Source organism: Colias croceus, chromosome 25 (assembly GCF_905220415.1).
Source record: "Colias croceus chromosome 25, ilColCroc2.1".
Lineage (NCBI taxonomy): Eukaryota > Metazoa > Arthropoda > Insecta > Lepidoptera > Pieridae > Colias > Colias croceus.
In genome coordinates this window covers 297,012-324,387 of record NC_059561.1, presented here as the reverse complement: position 1 = coordinate 324,387, position 27,376 = coordinate 297,012, and the positions used below count along the sequence as shown (strand labels likewise).

At 32.8% G+C, this 27,376-nt stretch overlaps 1 protein-coding gene across 1 annotated transcript in view; it reads right to left on the bottom strand.

The window, feature by feature from the left end:
- Positions 1-27,376, bottom strand: part of LOC123703319 (NADPH oxidase 5-like) — a 58,053-nt gene that overhangs the window by 13,277 nt on the left and 17,400 nt on the right. The window contains exons 3-7 of the mRNA XM_045651279.1: positions 6,560-6,654; positions 6,125-6,236; positions 5,286-5,383; positions 4,408-4,528; positions 117-267 (exon numbers count right to left, since the gene is read on the bottom strand). Coding sequence (XP_045507235.1) covers positions 117-267; positions 4,408-4,528; positions 5,286-5,383; positions 6,125-6,236; positions 6,560-6,654 — 577 coding nt within the window. The remainder of the gene's footprint in view (positions 1-116; positions 268-4,407; positions 4,529-5,285; positions 5,384-6,124; positions 6,237-6,559; positions 6,655-27,376) is intronic.

Here is a 27,376-nt window from a genome sequence, read left to right as displayed (position 1 = left end):
ATGTTAGAAAAATAAATATAAAATTCAAAAATGGCCGCGTTACATCGTTCAACAAACAAACATATAAACTTTCGCATTTATATTAGTAGAAAAAACTAAATATTAAATATTCTCACCATCCAGATCATAAACTTTGAACAGGAATCGAATCTTCTCCTCCGGCGCCTGTCTGCCGAACCGATGTACTGCTGCTATGAACTCATGTTGTGATATTGTTCCAGAATTATCTTCGTCGAATATTTGGAACACGCGTTCCGTGAAAAATGGCTATAACGTTGATAAAAATTATAATTCATGTAATTATTCTTTATCAAAACACTAATTTCTTTCAAATGATCAATTTCAATCAAATGAGAATTGGAAAAAATTTAAATGGAGGAAACAAACGAACGAACGAATTGAGAAGATTGGTTATGAAGTAATAGATTTCCACCCGCGGCTTCGACCGCGTATTCAAAGGAAAACCCGCATAGTTCCCGTTCCCGTGGGATTTCCGGGATAAAACTTATCATATGTGTTAATCCAAGTTACCCTCTATATGTGTGCTAAATTTCATTGTAATCGGTGCAGTGGTATTTGCGTGAAAGAGTAACAAACACACACATCCGCACAAACTTTCGCATTTATAATTGTCCGTATTTATGCAAAATGGAACCACTCGACAAATTTGCTTTTTTCCGTTTCTTGAAGAATACTCATTTAAAAGTGGTCTAAATTCTTATACAAACAAGAACCACATGAATTTTACCTTGGAAACAAGGTATACTAAAAGCAGAAATGAACCACCAGCAACAACGAATAATACATATGAAGCAAAACCGAACCACAGCACCACGGGACTGCTTTGTTCAAACAAATAAACGATATTACTATCATGTCATTATATACAAAACAGATCCGCAGATACTTGGTACCATTATACATTACACATATTTCTATTAATAACAATTATTTTTATTACACAAAATGGAACCAGGTTTCTGTGGTATGGTTATGCGTAAAATAAATTAATAATTTAATTGTAATTTTTTATTGCAAAATAAAACCACAAGCATTCGGTTCTGTCATGCATAAATAAATATTGTAAAACATCCTGAAACCAATCATCGCTATACGGTACCAAATGCCTTGACTTGTGCACAATGCAGAATGCTTCTCATCTTTAAACAACGTATTTCATTACGTCTTAAATAGCTCAAAGTGCAAAACTCCAATTTTTAAAGTAAAACGTCGAACATCTGTCAATATAGGTGGCATTCAGCGAAGTATTTCGAATACGTGACGGCCGTTTTTTTTCTCCGCGAAGTAAGTTCTATTGTTTTTGTTAATTATCTTTAAAATTAAATGTGAAAATGTTTAGTAATAAATAAATAAGGAAGCAATTGTATAAATTTATTTAATTATTTAACAATTTATTCCAACCTTAGTTGTGTGATGGTTCTTCACTGTCATTAGGTTTTACACATATTTTTTTATATTATGTAGGTATACTATCTATCTGTCCATTACTATATGTATTATTATTTTTATTTAAACCTTAACATTTATCCATTAATATTAAGTTAAATTATTATAATTATGTATTTTCTTCAATAAGCTTATAATATGTAAATATATATTTAAATATGTATATAATATATATATCTATCTATGAACGTACTGCCGCTCCAATCGCTTCAGAGAGGGGCCACTGAAAATCAGCGTTGCAACTATGTTGCAACTTATGCTGAGTGGCTACCCGACTTGGCTCCACTTTTCGGCTTCATTTTATTTTATTTTACTCTTTCATTTATTGTACTTGTATTGTTTTTTTTCATGTTGTGTTGCTTTAATTTTAATTATTGTATTCTGTGTCAATTGTGTTTGTTATTATTGTGGAGTCAAATAAATGATTTCTTTTCTTTCTTTTTTCAATTGGAAAGAAAAGCATTGGAGATGAACAATGAAGATACAACGGGTAAGTAGTTTTATTTAATGCATTTAAGTAAGTACTTATTAAATCTATGAGATGCAGGTATGTACGCTTTATCCACTTTTGATTCATTCCCGATTGTGGAGTGATTTTAAAAAGATAGTTTAATTAGTAAGTACAAGAGGAATCCTGTGTGGATTTACGTATTTTAACGACATTGTTGTTGTTCACGAAGGCGAGTCGAATTATTAAGTCATTTTGTTACGATTCATCTGTCATTGTGAGATGAAACTACTAAACCCTGTTTTAAAAACAACTGTCGATGATCTAGATATCTACCTACTATTTTGGTAAAATACGTTTAGATTCAGATTCAGTACAGTACATTCAGCGCATATAATTATGTGTTTGATTTTAAAAGTCGCGCTGCCACTGTTTTGACCGGAATAAGGCCCTAGCCCGCGAAATTGAAAATTTTAACAAGTTTATTTAATTTTTTGCTAGGTTTGGTCACTTTTGCGTGTGACTTTTAGGGTTCCGTACCCAAAAGGTAAAACGAGCACCTATTACTAAGACTCCGCTGTCCGTCTGTCCCTCTGTCTCATGAACTGTGATAGTTAGACAGTAGAAATTTTCATAGATGATGTATTTCTGATGCCGCTGTAACAACAAATACTAAAAAACAGAATAAAATAAATATTTAAGAGGCTTCCATACAATAAACCGTGATTTTTTTGCCGTTTTTGTAGATAATGGTACGGAACTCTTCGTTGCGCGAGTCTGACTCGCACTTAGCCAGTTTTTTGTACATGGCGCATGTACCTACAACAGCTTTTTTCTTTTTATTACAGAAGATAACGAAGAACCTTATACGTCGATGCCTCTGGAGAAGCTTTCTTCACCTTCAAGCGATATTCAGGCCATATTACATCTCATTCCACAATATGCACAGAGTTTTTATAACAATCTTATTAGTGATGATGCAATAGAAGACCACATAGATGGACTAGACACGGTGGATTTCGAAATCCAATTTGATGATAACGTCGAATAAACGCCCTCTATATGTATTATTTTGTATATCTTTTTAATAAAAGCTTTATTACGATATTATAAATACATAGTTTCATTTATATCATTAAATCCCTGGGTTGTGGTTCTTTTTTGTATAAGAGAAAACCTATCAATTGATAAATGTTAAAAGGAACCATATGCACATTTTCTTAATTATCTAGAAAGTTTAAGAGTATTCAGAACAAATTTATATACACATACTTAAATAAGTAATTTATCAATGAATTTAAATAAAATAAATATTAATTTTACTTCATCTAACAGAGCTGCAAATGTTTTTGTAAATCCTTTGATATCTCAGAAGTGCGTGTTTGCTGGTTGGTTCCTTTTTGCTTAAATACGGACAATTTTAGTAGGATAGGATATGATTGTTGTTGAAAATTATAAATTACTAGTTTAACGCCCGCGGCTTCGCCCGCTTTGTCTAAAACCTAATAAAAGATATATACTAAAACCTTCCTCTTTAATCACTGTATCTATAAAAAAAAACCGCATCAAAATCCGTTGCGTAGTTTTAAAGATAAGCATACAAAGGGACATAGGGACAGAAAAAGCGACTTTGTTTTATACTATGTAGTGATGAAATAAGAAATACTGTAAGTAGGTAACTAAGTAATATGGCTACAGATTGCTACAATATTGTTGAAAATCAAGAATAACTACATTGTTTTTGAAGTGAAATAAAAAATACAGTAAGTATCGATAAATACTCACGTTCTTAGAAACAACAATCTTCTGGAATTGTTCTCTTGTTATCTCTTTCCCATCTCCCACTGTGTCGCGGAATAATTTCTCGAGTCTATCTACACTTGGCTTGTCTATGCCTGCTCTAGGTCTGAAATCAAATCAAATCAAATCAAATATAAATAATATTTGATTTGATTGAAATAGGTATTTGAATTGATCTAGCTTTATAAGTTTTAAGGTTTTCTTGGGATTGGATAGTAACTTATATTTTTAAATCTTTAAAAAAATGTAATAATCCTTAAAAATGCATTATTTTTGAATAAAAAATGAATCGAGCGAAAATGTTACAATAACGTAACTGTCTTGTACATGGAAAGAAAAAGATCCAATAAATGATATACATAATATACTAAAGTTCCATTTTGATTGTATGTGTGACTGTTTCAGAATATTAATGCAATGTCATTAAAATTAATTCAAATTAATTTTAATTTTAATTCAAGTCATGCAAATTAATTTTTTGGAATAGCAAAAGTCAAAACTGATAAATTCTAAGATTCAATATTTTTTTAAGTGAAACTTCTTTGGGTGCATTGAGAGTAAAATTTCAAGATCGCGTCATGGCAATATCGTCACGTCATTGAGTATCGCGACGATTTTGGTTGAATCTTGCCAAAGAAGTTTCACTTCTGACACGTGTGCTCGGCACACGTGCTCTTTTTTAGCGACCGCACGTTCTTAGAAACAACAATCTTCTGGAATTGTTCTCTTGTTATCTCTTTCCCATCTCCCACTGTGTCGCGGAATAATTTCTCGAGTCTATCTACACTTGGCTTGTCTATGCCTGCTCTAGGTCTGAAATCAAATCAAATCAAATCAAATATAAATAATATTTGATTTGATTGAAATAGGTATTTGAATTGATCTAGCTTTATAAGTTTTAAGGTTTTCTTGGGATTGGATAGTAACTTATATTTTTAAATCTTTAAAAAAATGTAATAATCCTTAAAAATGCATTATTTTTGAATAAAAAATGAATCGAGCGAAAATGTTACAATAACGTAACTGTCTTGTACATGGAAAGAAAAAGATCCAATAAATGATATACATAATATACTAAAGTTCCATTTTGATTGTATGTGTGACTGTTTCAGAATATTAATGCAATGACATTAAAATTAATTCAAATTAATTTTAATTTTAATTCAAGTCATGCAAATTAATTTTTTGGAATAGCAAAAGTCAAAACTGATAAATTCTAAGATTCAATATTTTTTTAAGTGAAACTTCTTTGGGTGCATTGAGAGTAAAATTTCAAGATCGCGTCATGGCAATATCGTCACGTCATTGAGTATCGCGACGATTTTGGTTGAATCTTGCCAAAGAAGTTTCACTTCTGACACGTGTGCTCGGCACACGTGCTCTTTTTTAGCGACCGTACAAAATTTGCTAAAACATCTCTTATTTATTATTATAGTACAAATAAGTAAAAAAGTATTTTGAAAACTTTTGCCTAAATTGCGTACAAAACAACAACAACAAAAAGTAAAAATCGGAATATACGTAACTTAAAAACAGTTTTAAAAATAGTTTTTTCCGTAAAAATAAATACCTGTTAGTAGTAACAGCGGATAGGAAATCCATGATATCTTCAGCGGTCGCCCACCCGTCACCATCCGTGTCAACTACGCGTAAGAACTTCTTTGTTACCTGAAAAATTAAAATATTCCATTTAAAATAATTACTCAACACTTTTGCATTATGAGTGAAGATGAAAAATAATTGTATAAACTAAAAAGACGAGAGAAAAATTGATTGAAATAAGTATATAAATATATCTAGGTAGGTAACAATCAGTCGAAAGAAATAAAATAACTCAAAATATGTTAATTAAGTATTTACTTCAGCTATTTGCTTGTCAATTTTCAACTAAATCGAGTATACATCATCCTACAAGTGATAACTGCGTTAAAAACAACCGACTTCAAACTTGCACTTGCAACATTTACAAATACAGACAAAAATGCTCATAAAATAAAAACTACTGGGCCTATCCGAATAAAATTTTTATGGGACCAATTCGACACCATCCCGCATCGAACAAAAAAAGAATCACGTAAATCGGTTCAGAAACCTCGGAGTAATCGGTGTACATACATAAAAAAACATACCGGTCAAATTGATAACCTCCTCCTTTTTTTTGAAGTTGGTTAATAATCTGCAGCCAGCCAGATAAAAAATATAGTACCTAATATCTTTTACTACTTAAATTACATTAGTTAGGAAGCTTCAATTCGCTATCTAACACAAATATCCGAGCGGTTTTTCGAAAACATTTTTGACGCATTGACATAAATAAACACGAAATAACGCGAAAGATGAACAAACAGACTCACACACATATTATAATTAAAGTATTCATACAAAAATAAGTTCAGAAAGTATACTTACAACTTTATTCTTCAAGATAAGCTTAAAAGCTTCAGGTGTGATCACCTCATCACCACACAGCACATACGCCACGCTCTCCACTTGTTCTACGAAATCCAATTGTTTTTCATCTCTGGAATAAATATTTAAAAAAATATATTAAAAAGGTAATGTAATGTATCGAGAAAACATTAAAGTAATTTCCTCTAATATCTAGGGTTTAGATTTAATTTTTCTATTCGTATCGTACCTATATGCTAATTATTATGTTTTTTTTTTTCAAAAATATATTGCAATGAAAACTTTTATTATTATACAAAAAGTTTTAATGTTTAGCTACGTAGGTATGTAAAATTCTGCGAACCATACGAACGATTTTCAAAGTAAACTTGTAATTATTCTTAGGTAATTAAAATTCAAATATTCTAGTTACCATGTAATACTAACAATACTTACGTTAATCTTGCCTTCAAGAATTCTATCCAATCCTCCTGCACCAAATAATCATTCCCATCCACGTCGAAAAGTCGAAAGATTCTGTCCAAAAAGTCCTGGAACAAAAACAATAGTAATTTTAAGCATAGAAAATCATCAAATGCCCTAGTAACTCCAAAAGAATTTTACTATTCATGTACACTTGCAATATTTTTTATAACAATAAAAAAGTTTTGAAACAAGAAATAATTTCATAAATTATTCCAAAATTAATAAACACGATGTCGATACGTAATAGTAGGTAGTTACATTACTTGCATAGTTATTTCTAAACTTATTGGTTAAAATTCAAAACTATATTGTCTACATATTATAAGGATCTAAAATAAATATATTAATCTTAAAATTTAAATATTCAACGCTAAGTACAATACATTATTTAATTAACAAATATAAATAATTTACTCACGACTAATTTCAGATTGTGATAAAAATTCAAATGCAAATCGAACACATTTATGTTTCTTAAAAAACTTTGTCATACAGCCAGCATAAGTTTTTGACTTACCCGCGTTATGTTTTTTTTTTTTTGTTCAATTCGAATAGTTACCAGACTGTTGATGAATTTATTCTCTATAATATATAGAAAGTAAAAGTAATATTAAGTAAGTGTCATGATTGAATTGATATATTATTATATATTACTAATACTTAAAAAAATCCGTTCACATAAAATTAGCAATCAGGTTCTTTAATAATTATACAACAAACCAATTAATTTTAGACATCGTACATGAAAACATTTTTGATATTAGGAAGGTAGCTGGAACAACATGGCAAAGAGAAGCCACAAATAGAGATAGATGGAAAAGCCTAGGGGAGGCCTATGCCAAAAGGCAAACTGATAATTAAGTTACCGATGTATGACCGATGTAAAATGAATCTAATTTATATTTATATTATTTAATTAAATATTGTTATTAATGATTAAAAGTGCATGTAATCTTATCATAATTGAAATTAAAAATGAAATTGCTAAATGTGCATGAAACTGATTGTATTAAAATAAATATGAATGGCATTGTAATATATTGAAAATTATTTATTACAAGAGAGATAGAAATTATATGTAATGTATAATGTATTGTAATGTAATGATGTTATCAGTAATAAAGGCTATTTTTATTTTTTTTTATTTTTTATTTACATGAAAACATTTAACATATTAATGAGCACATTCACATCGGATAAGAAAAACCGCGGAACGTTAATTACCCGCGCTGTCAAATGGGTGACAGGTGACAGCTGTCAGTGCGCTGTCAAAATTGCAGTTGACAGGCGCGCGGGCGGGATCCGTGAATGATTATAATTTTATGTCGAAACGATTTATGTGATAGCCTAATGTGACATATATATTTTTTGTTCTAATAACATTAACATTATCGTTAATTTTATAATCATAATGTTTATTACAATTTCCATTAGACTTGATTTGAATTTATTAACAAACTTATATATCAGTTTACAAACCTTAGCATCAAGATGGCTTACAACGATTCCAAATTCAAATTTTAAAAATAAGTTTATAAAATTCTCGAAGTTTGCTTATTGAGATAGGTACGTAACTACGTAGTAATAATAGCTCAATGAGTTTGCTTATAAGTTTAATAAGTTTCTTTGTTATTTGTAGTGCGAAATTAACTGATTATTGCGTGTGTTTTGTCGAGAAGTTGATCGGGGGTGTTGTTTCAGCATTCAAGAAGCAACATAGGATCTTTCCACAATGAAATGAGCTCAATTACGGCATCTTCATAAAGTTACACATACCTTTACTAATGTAAATATTTACTACGTAAGTTATAACTTATACCTATCCGTACTGTACATATGGAACATTGTATGGAAACATGACGGAAGACTTATAATAGGCATATCATTATGATCAGCTCATAAAGGTACGTTCCCACTGCTGGGAATTGGGATACGAGCCTCCTATGAGCGTATAGGCTGTATATTCACCACGCTGCAAAGTGAGTTAATAATAATAATAAATAGGTGTATAGTGAAGAAATATGTAATATAACACTTGCTAAAGGTAAATTTCAAAGTCATGTTATATGTAATTATAATGTTGTGTCTCTCGTGACGTGTCAAGGCGTCAGATGTCACGACACTCTTATCAGCCATCGTGGGATAGGTGTGAATGTGTGAAACTAGCTTGGTGTATGGCTTCGTCCGTTTTTGATGACGGTTTTTCATAGGATTAGTACCTAAGTGGGTATTGAAATTTTATTTAGTTAATTTTAATAATATTAGACAGGGTCAAAAAGTAACGAATTTAATCTTTAGTTTTAAATGGATTGCCAAACGAACAATCAAATTAACTTTTTTATATTAATAAGGACAGGACAGTTTGAACACAGTACTTTTTCGGTATTTGTTATATTTTCGATGCTTCAAAAATATGTTGTACCACAGGGCGTAGTATGCATTTATGCCTGTGTTCATTTGAAATATCTCTGAAAATAAATTACATATATATTACCTATTTCACACTTAGATTTCCCCGTCCGATTAGGGCCCTTCTGGCCTCCTCCACTCAAGCGACAGCCCAGCCGAGGTTCGAGATCCCCGTCAAGGGGGGACGCCCTTGTGCATGTCGCTACCAGGGTGAACCTTCAGTTCACCCCCGCGTCCGCGTTAAAATGTAAAAGCCCTTCTGGCTAACATTGAGAAACACCTTACAAAAAAAAAAAAATAGCTCCATAGTTTAACTTTTTATTGACAAACCAACGACGACGACGAACCTAGTTTTTAAGAATTCGTAGTACCTACGTTTTCCGAAATATGTTACCTCCGATAAACTTATAGCTAGCTCTCATACTTATAATTATTAACTTGATATCTATATCAATATTTACTCTGGTAATAATAAATCGCCCCTGGTGGTAACAACCAGCAATTTACTTCAAGTTTCAATTACTTCTATTAAGTAAAATAAGACGCCCATTGCATGTATGCGGACACTTTCAAAGACAACAATTTTATAACTTAGCTTTACCTCTGTCTGTACTTGGGAAAAATAAATATGGATTAAAAATAATGAACATCAATACTTTTATAACAGAAAACATATACCTATTTAGAGACAGAAAAAATATATTTAAGTACGTTAGAAAGTGATCGTAATTTCCCACAATATTCATTTCGAATTATTTTGCACTGTTTTTTATGTGAGTTACTTTTAAAGAAAAACAGATCGTCTAACTAGTAGCTGGTTAGTTAGCTCGTATAAGTAAAAAAATAAAAATAATTATATGCTAAACCTTTAACCAACTTACAAACTTCCTTTTTATAACATAACATGTATAGGTATTAGGTACAGATTAATAAACACAGAGACTGACACCCATAGCACGTCGTTTGGCGCGTCTGACAAGTTAATCTGTTATTACTTATTATACAAACACACAACATAGCCTAAAGGTTTCTCAAATTAAGTATAGTAAGTAAATGTACCCTATACCTCGTAGGCTTTTATTATTTACTAGCGGTCCGCCCCGGCTTCGCCCGTGGTACATATTTCGCAATAAAAAGTAGCCTATGTTCTTTCTCAGGGTCTAAAGATTGTCTGTGCCAAATTTCATCAAAATCGGTCCAGTAGTTTATGAGCCTATTCATTACAATCAAACAAACAAACAAAGTTTTCCTCTTCATAATATTAGTATAGAAAACTACATTACAAGTTAATAAAACGAGTTTTTAAGCTGTATTTCAGTTATAACAAACTTTTTTAATAACGTTTTCATCAAAAACCCGGTTTACAGAAAGAACTTTAAAACTTAGGTACCATATTATGTCGAATTCTAACTTCTAATCATTGATAATCCTTTTATGTTACGTCGGTAAAAAGTTGCAACAAAAATGTCACAACTCTGTTACAAGCAAATATTAACAAATTGTACACCTTAATCGTGAAATTTATTTCTGTTAATTATAGCAATTACATTAATTGCTTGTTACATGCAAATACTAATAAATCAGATAGCCAGGTGTTAACATTGATCTACTTAGCAAGGTCGAAGCAATATATCTGCCTTTAAAAGCTTATTTCCTATCAAAAGTTTATAAGTGTTTTTTATATTTTATTAGGTGACTAAGTTTAATATGCGACTTTGTATCAGATTTGATAAGACATTCTTGACAGAAATTTTCATACCCCATTAACCCATTTCAGTCTCATTATTTTTGTTTTTGTGACGTAAAATAGTCGGGTTGCGTTTTTTGGTCGGTTAAGCGATTTAGACAAAAAATTTAAACGTTATAAATGATAACATCATAGGTACATAATCTTTACCTCTAAATATGATATTCCATTTGTTCACGTAATTAAGTGAAAAACAAGTGAATAGTTAAAATTATAAATGATAATTTGAAAACAAAACTTTATAGCTAAGATCGAATTTTCAGGTATAAGGAACCTTTTAACCTCATACCTATTATTTTCGTAAATAACGTGATTTCTCAGTACATATACATTCAAATTGTTTCTTTTTAGCAGCAATTTAATGTGGTGTGCTGTGTACAATAAAGTTTTTATTAATTAATTCATTCATTCACTAAATTCTTTCTTCGTCCAAACCACACAGCCTTGACCCAATTACAATACATTAAATCGAATCAAAACATAATCCCCTTTCTGTCGCCGCAGTCGAGCAAGATACTATCAGACCAGTATATCAATGTCATCTGTACATCGTAATCGAAGAATCGAACCTAATGCTTATTTCGTGACGCTCAGATTGAGATCGCGCGTCTGTCACCGGGGTAGTGCAGACGTGCGACTTTTAGTCGTGGTGCGATTAAAAGTCGCATGGAAAGTTGCAATTAAGGTCGCGTGGCAGGTTGCGAAAAATGCTATGGCTTTAACTGAGCCAGGACACGACAGGATTAGTCTTATTACAAGTGATTGTTTAAAATATACATATTTGTATAAATAAAACCGCTACCTACTCATTTGAATGAAAATATGTTTACTATATTATTCTATTAAAAATAGGGATCTTCTTAGTGACCAGATAGTTAATTAATGTTCATACAAGTAGTAATATTGATACGTATTGGAATTTGGACTGCTTCTTAAACTTATTTTCGATTGATCCCTCTGCGTATTGCGACACCACTTATAAAAGAAAAGCACACTCCTTGATTTATCCCAATATATGTTATATAACAATACGTGCAGTGGAACACGGGTATGAATCGTAACAGCGAAAAGATATTTCATCTGCGTATTGCGATGAAATAGCTTATTCTACCTGAGTGCGATTTAAAGTCGCTCGTTTACTCCACAACAATCGCGACCGGATCAAATACATTGCGACACAACATTGTCCCAACTCCCAACAGGTCTATCAAGGTATGTTATTTATTACATTGCCTACATATTAGTAACAAATAATACCTAAGTTATTCAGTACCTAGACCATTGTAACTATTGTTTGAATAGCAGTGCATTATACCATCCTGTAATTTAATGTTTGCATATTATAAATCTCAATCTATCACGTTATAAGGAATTTAGGTACTAATATTGCAGACAATGTTTTTTTAGGTTTAAAATAAAACTATTTCTTTTAATCGTTGAAAAGCTCTGTCAATGTTCAACATTACATAATATAATTTAATCCATGCAGCAGCAAACATATTGTATTAACATAATATTATTATCAGAAATAAATAGACCTCATGGGTCTAAGTACTATAGTATAAGTAACACAGTGATTACTGATCCTTCACGGGGACTCATGTTGATGTAATTTCACTTATTTATTTATTGAACAACGAATAAAACGTCTTGCAATAAAAAATGTTTGTCTGATGGATCTCTATCTAAAGGCAAAAGATTAAAAATTACGCGTTAAAAAATGCGGCCAGCCAGACAGCCCGGACTCTAACCGAAATAGCAAGAGAAACAGTATATCAAACACCCAACTATACTAAAATGACTTTTTTTAAAACGTTGCTAGCTCCCGTACCATAATAATTTTTGAGGTCGTAGCTTCATTGATGCAGCTTTATTATATCACAGTTGACAGATATATACGAATATTGACATTTGCGCACAGAATACTTGGAGGAGAATAAATTCATAGAAAAGCAGGATTAAAGCATTAGGTACCTACCTGGCACGTGGCATTTATCATGTGTTATAACAAACTAGTAGTGTTATTTGCAGGGACGGATTTAAAACACTAAAATCCAGTTTTAATTAATTATGTTATACAATGCAATAGGACTTTAACAGCATTTAGCAGCATTTTGGATCGTAGATAAGTAAAATTAGTATTCCATTATGCGTTTATAGATAAATCGCTTTCTGTGATAATGATTGCTACCATTTATCAATCATTGATTGATGAAGACTTTTTCTTTCTTTATATACCTAAATTAAGGATTCTCGTATAGTAATTACAAACTGACATAGAAGCATAATTAGCCACATTCTCAAGTCTCTGTAAGTCTTCCAAGGCCCTTAACTATTCCTTCAACTCCGGTCCTGTATATTAATGCCGCCACATTCCCGATCATTTCTAAGCTAATAACCAAGCCATATGAAGCTGTACAAGACGCTGTACCTTTCATATCGCCCCTTTAGGCCATAATGAGTGTTCATTAACTTATTTATCGCGGCTTTGGTACCAAATTTGGTGTTCCTGGAGTTAATGGCCGTTCTGGAGGTACGGAATGACACACTAATTGGATCTGTGGGACGCACAGCAGGGTACCTAGACATCCTACTTCCTACTTATATTATTAACATGAAATAACTGCCCTCCAAACATATTTTTTTCTATATTTTGACGGTTCATAAGCTGTTTGAAACTAATAGTTGACTAAATAATGAGTTAAAAAGTATGGAAGTAAACAAGGATTGTTCCTCCTTTACGCAAAAATAGGTGTTGTAAATGCAATGATATTATATATAGAAACAAGAGGGGGTAAAGCTGTCTAATTGAATAAATAAATGTTTGTGTTAACAGCAACCCTGATATACATCAAATATCAATAGCAGTTGGTTATCCTAACTACGCAAATTTTTTTGCGAACACCTCATATAGATATAAGTACCTATGTATCTATAGGTAAACCAAACTCCTAATTGATAATGTATTGTATATTGTATTTATGATGATGAATAAATGATTTGATTTGAAATGATTTGATAATTATAACATATTTATTAATATCCAATCAAAAATAAACATGATTCAAAATATAGGTCTCTTCACACAAACTTGTTACCTAACAATTACTTCACAAAAGAGCAGATAATTTAACAATCTATTATTCCAATAGCCCTGTAGGCTAGATATAGTTAACCAAAGCAATTATAAACCCAAGTGTAGCAAGCAATTGACAGGTAATTTTGAAGATTGATGTGAACACGATTGATCATTAATAATAAGTGATATAGTTTGGTTGATAGTACATTTGATACTTTGCCTACTGTATTGATATGCTGTGTGATTTACATTGTACGGTGATAGAAGTTTGTTTGTGTCCTTTATTTATTGAAGTTTTTGAAAAAGTTTAAAGACGTATTGCAAAAAATATGGCAAATTAATTAAAAAATCTCAATAGATGGCGCGCGGTGTGTCCCTTAAGACACATAAAACTGAAAGGATAGAATAAATTCGATTGCTCAGGCGGGTCACGAGTGGCTGAGTTGGTTAGGCATCCGCCCCGGAATGGCGCGAAGGATGCGGGTTCGAGTCCCGCCTCGTGATCGAATTTTTTCTATTCTTTATAAATTTATAAATTAATTAATGGTAAAAAAATTAATTGTCTATAAGTGAATGTGTAAATAATGTCGATATGTCAATAAATGGATATGTTTTTCTTCCGGAATTTAAAATAGCTATAATTTTTGCTAAAATTTGTCAGAGATAATAATGTTCTTAATACTATAAGGTCACACAAAAAAGTAACATAGAAGAAGAGACAATTCTTCCTATTGTAATCAAAGGCACTTGCTGCTCATGCCACAAAAGAACTTCATAAATCAAAAAGCATATCCAATAGCTTTTCTCTAAACTCATTTTATATTATCAATATAATTTTTAAGTGCACAAAACCCTAAAATTACCAGTAGGTACCTATAATTAATTCCAATTTAGTTAAGCCTAACAGCCCATACGTTAACATTTTCATATGCAAATAGATTCGTGAGTGCCAAGAATTTGGTACAATCTGTTTAGTGGGACAAGGTAAAGGATTTGTGAATTTGAACATACGTAGGTCCACGACCGCGTCTCATGAGCTAGAAAAAGACTATTCAATAAAAATAAATATAGTATCCAATAAGATAAAATTCATGAAATTATATTTTGGTCACCGATCCCTGATAAATGTACAAAGTTTGATTTTAATATGTCGCTTATTAGTCGCTTAAAATAGAATCTAAAGAATTATGTACCCTGTTATATAAACAAGGATATAATATATGAAGTTAAAGAGTGTTAAAAAGGGTATAATATTAGATTTCGGTATTCGAACGTGAGTTTAGGACGAAAAATAAACCAACAGATATATTTTTTAATGTAGGTAAATTTGGTCCAAATCGTTGAAATTATTTAGCAGTAACAAACAGACAGATTTTCCTGTTCATTGTATACTTTAATCTATATAATATATAAAACTCAAAGGTGACTGATATAGTGATCTATCAACGCACAGCCCAAACCACTGGACGTGTCGGGCTGAAATTTGGCATGCAGGTAGATGTCATAACGTAGGCGTCCCCTAAGAGGTCGCGGAAGAATTCTAATCAATACCCGCGGCCCCATCATTAAGGCGGCTCGACGGAACACAGTGGGGTTTTAGTCGGTAAGAATCCGACATAACCCACGGCTCCTTCCCCGGGGGCCGTGGGTATCTTTGGAAGATTTCCCTACTATAAAAAAAAAACAAAAAAAGGCGTCCCCTAAGAAAGGTTTTCCCGAAATTCTTGCGGGAACGGGGAAAAACGGGGATGCACGTACAAAGTCGTGGGCGGAAGCTAGTTTATAATAATAAGTCTTTTTATTTTCGAATTGTAATCATCATGTAGCATAAGCTGACCCCTGTATCCTACAAAATAATAAAGAGTATTTAGTAAACATTAAAATTACGCAAATGAAATCATCAATCATCATCATCATCATCAATCATCAATACATATAATAAAATTCTAGAAAAGTCGTGTCTGTACAATCAAAATATATAAAAAAAAATTATCATCAATATCACCATCATCATCATCAATACATATAATAAAATTCTAGAAAAGTCGTGTCTGTACAATCAAAATATATAAAAAAAAATTAGCAGGTGCTATTATTAAATCGATCCCAAACCCAAAACTGTAGTTAAAAAAATTTTTGTCTGTTTGTCGGTTTGTCTGTTTGTCTGTTTGTCTGTATGTTCGTGCACGCTAATCTCAGAAACGGCTTATCCGATTAAGATGCCGTTTTCACTAATATATTGTGGTAATCTTCATTTAACATTTAGTGTTTATTTCATGTCAATCGGTTCGTAAATAAAAAAGTTATGACCATTTAAGTATTCACGGCGAACATTTGCTTAGGCATTCTATACACTGTACGATAAAACGTAAGTTATCTGTTACAATTATTATTCCTGTAAATGTCCAAGTGATCATATCGAAAATGCCCAAGGGTGGGGGGGGTGTTGGTCAAATTAGAATTATTCTTACTTCTAGGTAAATTTTATACATAAAATGTCCTTTAAATTATGTCGTATTATATTTTTAACCCCCGACGCAAAAAGATGGGTGATAAGTGTTTGACCGCTATGTGTGTCTGTGTGTGTGTGTCTGTTGCCACCGTAGCTCGCTAACAGGTAATCCGAATTAGATGCGGTTTTTTTAGTTAGGCAGCATATTTTCCGACGTTGGTTCTTAGATAAAGTGTATCAAAATCGGTTCATCCATTTACTATACCTAGGTATATTATTATAGGGGTAAATGTGGGAATGAAAAAAACGAAAGTTGTCAAATATAAGTACCTAAGTGATATATTAAATGAAAGTGAACGACCTATCAGTAACAAATCGGTTCATCCATTTATTTAATATAGGTATAAAAGTGGTAATAAAAAAATGAATTTGTCAAAAATATACTCAAGTGACATATCATATGAAAGGGCATGACGTGTAAAGTTTAATTAGACATGTTTTATCAAAATCGGTTCATCCATTTATTATACCTTTTTATGGGTAAAAGTGGGAATGAAAAAAAAACGAATGTTGTCAAATATACCCAAGTGACATATCAAATAAAAGTGCATAACGGGTGAAGTACACTTAGTTATATTTTTATCCAATTCGGTTTATCCATTTATTAGATTACAGCGGTAAAAGTGGGAATGAATAATGTGGTCAAATAATATACTCAAGCGGCATATCAAAATATGAAAGGGCAACGTGTGAATTACAATTAGTCATATTTTATCGAAATCGGTTCATCCGTTTATTACATTTGGGGCTTTTTAGTGGTGACAGTGGGGATAAATAAACCAAATGGAGCATCAAACTACAGGATATGACGTGTACATATAGGTACAATTAGATATGGTTTACATCAAAATCGGTTCTGCCATTTACTAGGGATGGAAAGGGAAGGGTTGAAAGTCTGTGTAAGAAGAGGAGATATGGGAGCGAGAGGACAGCCACACCCTGGAAATTTTGAACTCTACTCAAAGCTACATAGGCCTGGCCCTTGGCAATATTTTTTCCTAAGTATACCACTTCTTTTGCCACTGTGGTCCATTACAATTTGTGCACGGTTACAGCCCAACTTAAAAGATGTCAAGGAGCAACAAACTTATAGATATCAATATGATGTAGGAATGTAATATGGAGGTAGAGGTAGGTCTCGCTCACTTGAAAATATTACATGAAAATAAGAAACCGAAAGGAATAAATAATTATTTTACAAACTTCCCGACGATCTTTAAAATTAAGTACCATGTATGTATTTTGATAATGAGGTATATTATGATGATGTTGGCATGGCAGCCCCGATGACTTTGTTTTTTTTTATAAATATTTAAAATGGTATTTATTTTTAAAAATCTTCGGGAAATTTGTGAAATTATTTATTCCTTTTTCTATGTATGCACTTTTCTTCGTAGCGCTGTTTTTTTTTTATTTAATTTTTATTGCACGGTCTAAACGGTTTAGTTACTACCTACAGGCGTGAGACAGGATTCAGGAAAGATCTGATTTGGATTTTGTGCTGGATTTGATAAAAACTGAGTATCGATTAAGCTGATCAGTTGCTGCACGATACATAGTTAAAAACATCCATACAAGGAAGGAAGGAATAGAAATTTGCTCCCCTCCCCCCTGGTGCCTAAAAATAATATGACATAATTTAAAAGAAATTTTACGTAGAAAATTAATAAGGCATTTTTTTTTTTGTATTGTTTAGCTCAGTTTAGTAATAAATTTTACTTACAGTTCTTTTAATTATTTATGGTAGTCTGTGTTTACTCAATAATTTAAGATAAGTAGTAACTGCTATGCAGTCACTATTCCACGCGGACGAAGTCGCGGGTACAGCTAGTATTACATAAAACAGATTAATCGTGTTACAACTACGTGTGTAATTGACTCTTAGACATAATTAATAGCTGGCTTTTATCAGCACCGGTGTATTAAAATCAAGTTATTCCAGAACTGGTTGGTATTTATAATCTTTTAATAACAATGGTTTATTGTTAGGGTTCCGTAAATCCTATGAAGACACTGATTTTACTATGCCAGTCTGTACATAGCGTCGATAAAGGAAAATATACAACATACAATTATTATAACTTACAAAAAATTGTCCTAAAATAAAACTATGGAAACCTAAATAATATAAACTTGAATCTATTTATACAGAAGACGTGTTTTCTACCAGTCTAGTCCAGATGTTTTTGTCTGTACATAGCGTCGATAAAGGAAAATGTACAACATACAACTTACAAAAAATTGTCCTAAAATAAAACTATGGAAACCTAAATAATATAAACTTGAATCTATTTATACAGGAGACGTGTTTTCTGCCAGTCTAGTCCAGATGTTTTTTTAAGACGTTTTTCATATTTTGTTTAAAATAATATCCGTATCTTCTTTATTGTATAACAACGAAGATGATACCTAATTAAACTGGGCGAAGCAAGGGCTAAAAAGTATGCAATACAATAATATTATATATCCTTTTTTAAATATAATTTTGTGTAGATAATTCTAACGTATTATCTTTATTTATCCTACCTGTTCTGTACTATTTACCTATATTATGCAGGTACATAATTAAATTACAATATTTATGACATACAAGTATATAATTTAGTAGGTACTTATGTATTTATATGAATACATAATTAATATTGGAAAATCACAAATATTTATATTATTGGTTTTAAATATACAGTTCCATGACTATCGATGACCGGATGGTCGAATATAAAAAGCAAGTAAAGCCTGTAGTATCTATATCTATACATATAATAAATCTGTAGAAGGGTCAATTCTGTACATTGAAAATATTGAAAAAATAAATACCAGGGGGTGTTACTGGATCGATACAAAACCCAAATATGTGATTAAAAAAATTTTTGTCTGTCTGTCTGTCTGTCTGTCTGTCTGTATGTGAAGGCATCACGTGAAAACTAACGGTTCGATTTCGATGAAACTTGGTATAATTATACCTTATTATCCTGGGCGTAAAATAGGAAACTTTTTATCCTGGAAAAATACGTTGAAAAAAATTAATCTTAATTTTTCAGTTTTATCCATAGACGTTGTTCCGTAGAACCGCGAACACACGTTGCGTATTATTATAGGCCTAACCGTATTTGGGAATTGGGTCCAATAGATATTTATAAGACGTTATTGTCAGAGGTCTCAAAATGGAGAAATAAACCATCCACGCGAAGACCGACATCCGCGCGGACGGAGTCGCGGGCGGAAGCTAGTCTATACTAATATTATAAAGAGGAAAGGTTTGTAAGTTGTAATTATGTATGAATGTATGGTTTTCACGTATAAACTACTGGACCGATTTCAAAAATTCTTTCACATTTAGAAAGCTGCATCTTCACTGCGCAACATAGGCTAGGTTTTATCCCGGAAATCCCACGGGAACGGGAAATATGCGGGTTTTTCTATGAAAACACGGGCGAGGCCGCGGGCGGAAAGCTAGTAAACGACATATACAAATATGCAAAAATAAGTTACCTAGCTGTATTATAAAACATGTCTACTAAGATTGAAAAATAAAAACACAAGTAAAATTAAACAAGTAACAAGCGACTCCACTCATTTCTTACGCTTAAAAATAGTATCATAGCACATGTATGTGGGAATAGGATAAAATATTAAGATGTATTTCATGATTACTCGTTTTATTTTTAGTCTGTGTTTTTCTATTATTTAATCTGTGGACATGTTATCTGTAGACTGTAGATTTTTGGTTGTCTATGACTTGACTTTGTGTTTTTTTTGGTACGATGTAATGGAGGATTGTTGAAATGTATTTTTGATATGTAACCGGTGTCTGGGAAATAAATCGATTGGGCGAATTTGGCTTTTCATTTTACACCATCCCCACATAATTTGGGGGCTCGTCCGGGATACGGGATGGTGGAATAAAGAAAAAACAGACGAAGACTATGATGCCGGTGATTTAACCTGATTAAGAATTTATGAATTACGAACGAAGACAGATTTAAAGAAGCTTATGATTATACGATTACGACTTGAAGACTATAAAACTTTTTATTTACATTATTCAACATGCCGCCGAAACGAGTAAAAGATGATGATGATTGTGGTGAACCATCGCCGCGTATTTCCTTCAATGACTTAGAGAAATCAATGACGCCATTTTCGGGTGATGATGCCTATGGCATCGAAACATTCGTAAAAGATTTTGAAGATATTTCCTCTTTAATGCAATGGGGCGAAATAGAAAAACTCATATTTTCGAAGCGGCTTCTCGCGGGAACCGCCAAGCTATTTTTACGTTCACTAAGTGGGACCACCACGTGGGATACACTTAAGTCTGAGCTCCGTGAGGAATTTGGTAAGAAGTTGAACAGTGCAACTGTTCACAAGAGACTTTCAACTCGCCGGATGAAGATGAATGAGACTCATCAGCAATATTTTTTACATATGAAGGAACTTGCAGTACTTGGGAATGTTGAAGATGAAGCCCTGATGGAATATGTCATCGACGGTATTAAAGACAGTGAGTCCAACAAAAATATTTTATATGGCGCTTGTAACATTAAAGAATTCAGAAAGAAATTAGACATTTATTCAGAAATTAAGAAAAAATCATATTCACCTAATAAGATTCAAAGTAATTCAGTATCAAAGTCCATTGGCATGAAAATTCAAAAAACACTACGAGTAAAGAGATGTTTCAATTGTGGAGATTTAGATCATGAGTCGCCTAATTGTACTAAAGGCATTAAATGTTTTAAATGCAACTTGTTTGGCCATAAATCAACTGAATGTTCTAAAAGTACCTATAAAAAAGAGTTTGGAAATTATGTCAACTAAAAATAATATTGATGTGAGACCTTTCAAGAAGCTGAAAATAAATAATATTGATGTAGAAGCCCTGATTGATACCGGAAGCGATGCTAATTTAATAATTATGTCTTATTTTAGGAAGATTGAAGGTGAAAAATTGTTATCTTATAGTTCAGGAACAACAGAAACTTTAACTGGAATAGCTGAAAAGGAAATTTATACAAAAGGATCTTTCACAGCAAAAATTGAAATTGATGATTGTTATTTTGAAACTTTATTTTATGTTGTTGATGATGGCGCTATCCCTGTCAACATTATATTAGGAAATCCTGTACTGAAAGAAGTAGAAATCAATTTTAAATCTGGAACTATCACTGCAACAAGAATATTACACCTTACAATGCTAGAGAATGAAAATGAAGATATCACAAATATTGAAAACAAAGAATATAAGAATAAAATACAGAATATTATAAAAGAATATAACCCCAAAAGATGTACTAAAGCATCAAATGTAAAACTTAAAATATTATTAACCGATGATGTACCAGTTTATCAGAATCCACGACGATTGTCACCTTTGGAGCTTAACATTGTTGACAAACAGATTAAAGAATGGCTTGATGAAGGAATAATAAAAACAAGTAAGTCTGATTATGCTAGTCCAATTGTGCTTGCAAAAAAGAAGAATGGAAACTATAGATTGTGTGTTGATTACAGGAAATTGAATAAGAAGATTATTAAAGAAAGATATCCACTACCACTCATTGAAGATCAATTAGACAGATTAACTTATGCAAAAATGTTTACCTCGCTTGATTTAAAAAATGGATTTTTACATGTGAATGTTCATATTAATAGTCAGAAGTATACATCATTTGTAACACCACGAGGTCAATATGAATTCATTAAGATGCCTTTTGGCTTATGCACTGCTCCTTCTGTTTTTCAGAGATTTATTAATGATATTTTTCAGGATCTTATTGTGGATGGTATTGTTCTATCATATCTTGACGATCTCATTTTACCATTTCAATCTGCAGAGGAAGGATTTGTTAATTTACAAAAAGTATTTGACAGAGCTGAAGAGTATGGTTTATTATTTAACTGGGATAAATGTTATTTTATGCAAAAAAGTATTAATTACTTGGGTTATATTGTTTCAGAAGGTGAAATTAAACCTTCAGTGGAGAAAATTGCCGCTGTAGAACATTTTCAGACTCCTCACAATATAAAGTCACTTCAAAGTTTCCTCGGACTAACAGGTTATTTTAGAAAGTTTATAAAGGATTATTCTTTAATAGCAAAACCTCTGACTGATTTACTAAAGAAAGGTACTGTTTTTAATTTTAACTTAGACTGTGAAAAAGCATTTCAGAAATTAAAGTTTATTTTATGTCAATCTCCAGTTTTGAAGATTTATGATCCGAATTTAGAAACAGAACTACACACAGATGCAAGTGCTGAAGGATATGGTGCTGTATTATTGCAAAGGAGTTTAACAGATAATAAGATGCATCCCGTTTACTACATGAGCAAGAAGACATCCGCTACTGAAAAAAAGTATCACAGTTATTATTTAGAAATATTAGCTATTGTTGAAGCTGTTAAAAAGTTTAGAGTATACTTGCTAGGTATTAAATTTAAAATTGTTACAGACTGCTCCGCCTTGACTATGACATTGCAGAAAAAAGACTTACCTCCGAGAGTAGCTCGCTGGGCGCTCTTACTTGAAGAATATGACTACACGATTGAACATCGGCCTGCAGCAAGGATGAAACATGCAGATGCTCTCAGCCGACAGCCTATAAAGAATATAATTGTACTTACCGATACCGCAGCACGCCTGCGAAGAGCTCAAGATGATGATCTGCAAATAAAACTAATAAAGAAAGTATTAGAAAAGGAATCTTATGATGACTATGTTTTAGAGAATGGAATGTTATGGAAGATTAAGGATGGAAATAAATTAATGGTTGTACCTAAGAAAATGCAAAATGAAATTATAAGAAAACATCATGAAAACGGACATTTTGGTTGTGTTAAGACTGAGGAATTAATAAATAGAAATTATTATATGGAGAATTTAAAAGAAAAGATTAAAACAAACATTGATAATTGCGTGGAATATATACTTAATTCAAATAAAAGACGAAAGAAGGAAGGATTTCTACATGTAATAGATAAAGGTGATTTACCATTGTCTACTTGCCATATTGATCATCTACGACTGTTGACTCATCTGGGACAGATGATTCTGCAGGATGACCGTGTGGGAATAGGATAAAATATTAAGATGTATTTCATGATTACTCGTTTTATTTTTAGTCTGTGTTTTTCTATTATTTAATCTGTGGACATGTTATCTGTAGACTGTAGATTTTTGGTTGTCTATGACTTGACTTTGTGTTTTTTTTGGTACGATGTAATGGAGGATTGTTGAAATGTATTTTTGATATGTAACCGGTGTCTGGGAAATAAATCGATTGGGCGAATTTGGCTTTTCATTTTACACCATCCCCACATGTATTTATCAAATTAACCTTGCCTCACAAATGGCTAGGTTACCTAGGTTAAAGCTGACAGGCGGGGCACAATAAATAAATGTCAGTCATTGGTCAGAAGTGACCTCTCATGTCAAACTTAGTCCAATCAAAAGCATTGGAGTGACGCTAAGGTTAAGTATTTGTACCTAGAAACTTAAGTTGTAACTAAGTAACTTTTACATAGGTATAATTAGTGTAAGAGGAAATGTTTCGTAGATTTTAGTGCTCGAATGGTTTTGATGAAATTTCCATTTTGAAGTAGAATAAATAACACAATTTAGGAAAATATTCTTCTTGCTTTCCTTAAGTTGTAGAAAAGTTACTTAAAATAAACAGACTTCATTTAAAAATTACCTAATATAGCAACGTTATTTTTAGTAGTGAACTGATTTTGATTTAATTTGTACTGAAACGTATTTTTTTTTATTTCCACGTGTACATCGAAAATTTTCACTAAGTAAATGACGAATAGTTTATAGTACCTACCCATATTATGTTTACACATTTTACTCAAAGTGTCTCGATACCTTTCCCTATCAATCTAATACAGTAACTACAAGACCACATAAAAAAACCGGCCAAGTGCGAGTCGGGCTCGCGCACAAAGGGTTCCGTAGCAGCAAATATAATAAACTTATTATGTCAATTTATACACCTGGTGAATGGAGCCTAAACTCTCCCGATATTTTGCCTTGTACTTTTATGTATGAATATTAATTTTATTAAATCAACCTATCTCAAAAACTATAAGAGATACTTTGATCAAACCAAAAATCGTTGAAAGAGTTAATTAGCATGCATCACCTCTATTTTTTTTAGAATTTTATACCCCGTAGTTATAAAAATAGAGGGGGGGGGGGACATACTTTTTACGACTTTGAGAGCTGATATCTCAAAAACCGTTCACTTTAAGAAAAATGTTTTTTAGAAAACTTTATATCATTTTAAAAGACCTTTCCATTGATACCCCACACGGGTATGTACATCGAAAAAAAAAATTTCATCCCCCAATTCTTTTTTTTACTATTTAGTGTCATATTTTTGTAGCGGTTCATACAACACATATTCCCATCAAATTTCATCACTGTAGTACTTATAGTTTCCGAGTAAATCGGCTGTGACAGACGGACAGACGGACAGACGGACAGACGGACATGACGAAACTATAAGGGTTCCGTTTTTGCCATTTTGGCTACGGAACCCTAATAAACGACTCCATAACAGTCAAACAAAACCGCAGGTGTGTCCATTAAATAATAACAAAACGTAATATAATCCATGTATAATATGATCTAAATAACACTTGATCAATAGCTATCATGTACACTTTACATCGTGGGTGATAGTTGTCAGACAAGTCGCGCAACAAGTTGCGTGGGCGCGCGACATCGCAACATATTGTTGATTATTAATCCTATTTAAATCGATCGTTTATTAAATGCCAATTTATGACATACTAGCATTCTGCCCGCGGCTTTGCCCGCGTTTTCAAAGAAAAACCCGCATAGTTCCCGTTCCCGTGGAATTTCCGGGATAAAACCTATCCTTTGTTTTAATCCAAGTTACCCTCTATATGTGTGCTAAATTTCATTGTAATGCGTGAAAGAGTAATAAACATACACACACATCCTCCTAATACCTATTAGTAGGATAGGATAGGACTAGCTGCATGCCCGCGGTTTCGCACGCGTCAAAATAAAGGAAATTCCTAGGAAATGAGGTTTCACCTCAGTAAAATGTGACTCTTTAGACTCCGAACTATCGCTATACATACAAATCATATCATAAAATACGATCCATTGAGATGTGACAGAAAGACAAATAAACACCATCGCATTTATAGTGAATATTGATTTATTTCTTTCAAAAATCGTAGTATTGATTTTTTTCAAATTCTCATGTCTAATGAAGGCGAATGCCTTCATTTCACGAATTGCAAAGAAACAATATGCGAGAAATATGTAGTTATTATTATTAACATTTAACACAACTATTTCTCGCATATTGCACAAAGCTCACTTACCTTTTACACTTTTAAGGGAATCTAACTTTAAATTAGTGACATACACAATGTAAACTAGATCTATACCATAGTATATATATATGTTACAGTCAAAACCCTGAACCAGTCAATAACGTTATTGACCGGTAAAATCAGTTAATAAGGATATTAACTAAGGGCGTCGGTTAATATCCTTATTAACTGATTTTATCTAATTAAACCAGTTAATAACGTTATTGACTAAGGGCATCGGTCAATATCCTTATTAACTGATTTTAAGTCGAGACATCGAGTCAATATAGGTTTTAACCGACGTGCCCAGTCAAAACTCATAAAAAGTTAAGGATGTTAGTAAAATTATACTAGAAAATCCTTTAAAAAGGTTCAAGTGCAATATTTAAGAGTTTTATGTTTTATTAATTAATTTGGGGTATTGTTTGTAAACTGCAACCGCGCGAGAATACGTGCCCCAAAATATTTTGAAGATGGCAATTGTGTTTTAATAACAACTAGGTTTCCGCCCGCAGCTTCGCCCACGCAGTCAAAGAAAAACCGCATAGACCTGCAGGTGTACTTCGAAGACTGCTACTGGATCTAATAGACGAGTAGAGCTAGGAATGCCGAGTTTGGGCTCGTTTTGTTAGTTATGTCGAGACCTTACCCCCGGACTTGATGGAGTGACCTGCAGGTGTACTTCGAAGACAGCTACTGGAACTATTATACGAGTAGAGCTAGGTGTGCCGAGTTTGGGCTCGTTTTGTTACTTATGTCGAGACCTTACCTCCGGACTTAATGGAATGACCTTCAGGTGTACTTCGAAGACTGCTACTGGAACTAATAGACGAGTAGAGCAAGGTGTGCCGAGTTTGGGCTCGTTTTGTTAGTAACGTTGAGACCTTACCTCCGGACTTGATTGAGTGACCTGCAGGTGTACTTCGAAGACTGCTACTGGAACTAATAGACGAGTAGAGCTAGGTGTGCCGAGTTTGGGCTCGTTTTGTTAGTTACGTTGAGACCTTACCTCCGGACTTGATGGAGTGACCTGCAGGTGTACTTCGAAGACTGCTACTGGAACTAGCAGACGAGTAGAGCTAGGTGTGCCGAGTTTAGGCTCGTTTTGTTAGTACCTGCTGGTCACTCCATCAAGTCCGGAGGTAAGGTCTCAACATAACTAACAAAACGAGCCCAAACTCGGCACACCTAGCTTTACTCGTATAATAGTTCCAGTAGCAGTCTTCGAAGTACACCTGCAGGTCACTCCATCAAGTCCGGGGGTAAGGTCTCAACGTAACTAACAAAACGAGCCCAAACTCGGCACACCTAGCTCTACTCATCTATTAGTTCCAGTAGCAGTCTTCGAAGTACACCTGCAGGTCACTCCATCAAGTCCGGAGGTAAGGTCTCAACGTAACTAACAAAACGAGCCCAAACTCGGCACACCTAGCTCTACTCGTCTATTAGTTCCAGTAGCAGTCTTCGAAGTACACCTGCAGGTCACTCAATCAAGTCCGGAGGTAAGGTCTCAACGTTACTAACAAAACGAGCCCAAACTCGGCACACCTTGCTCTACTCGTCTATTAGTTCCAGTAGCAGTCTTCGAAGTACACCTGCAGGTCATTCCATTAAGTCCGGAGGTAAGGTCTCGACATAAGTAACAAAACTCGGCACACCTAGCTCTACTCGTATAATAGTTCCACT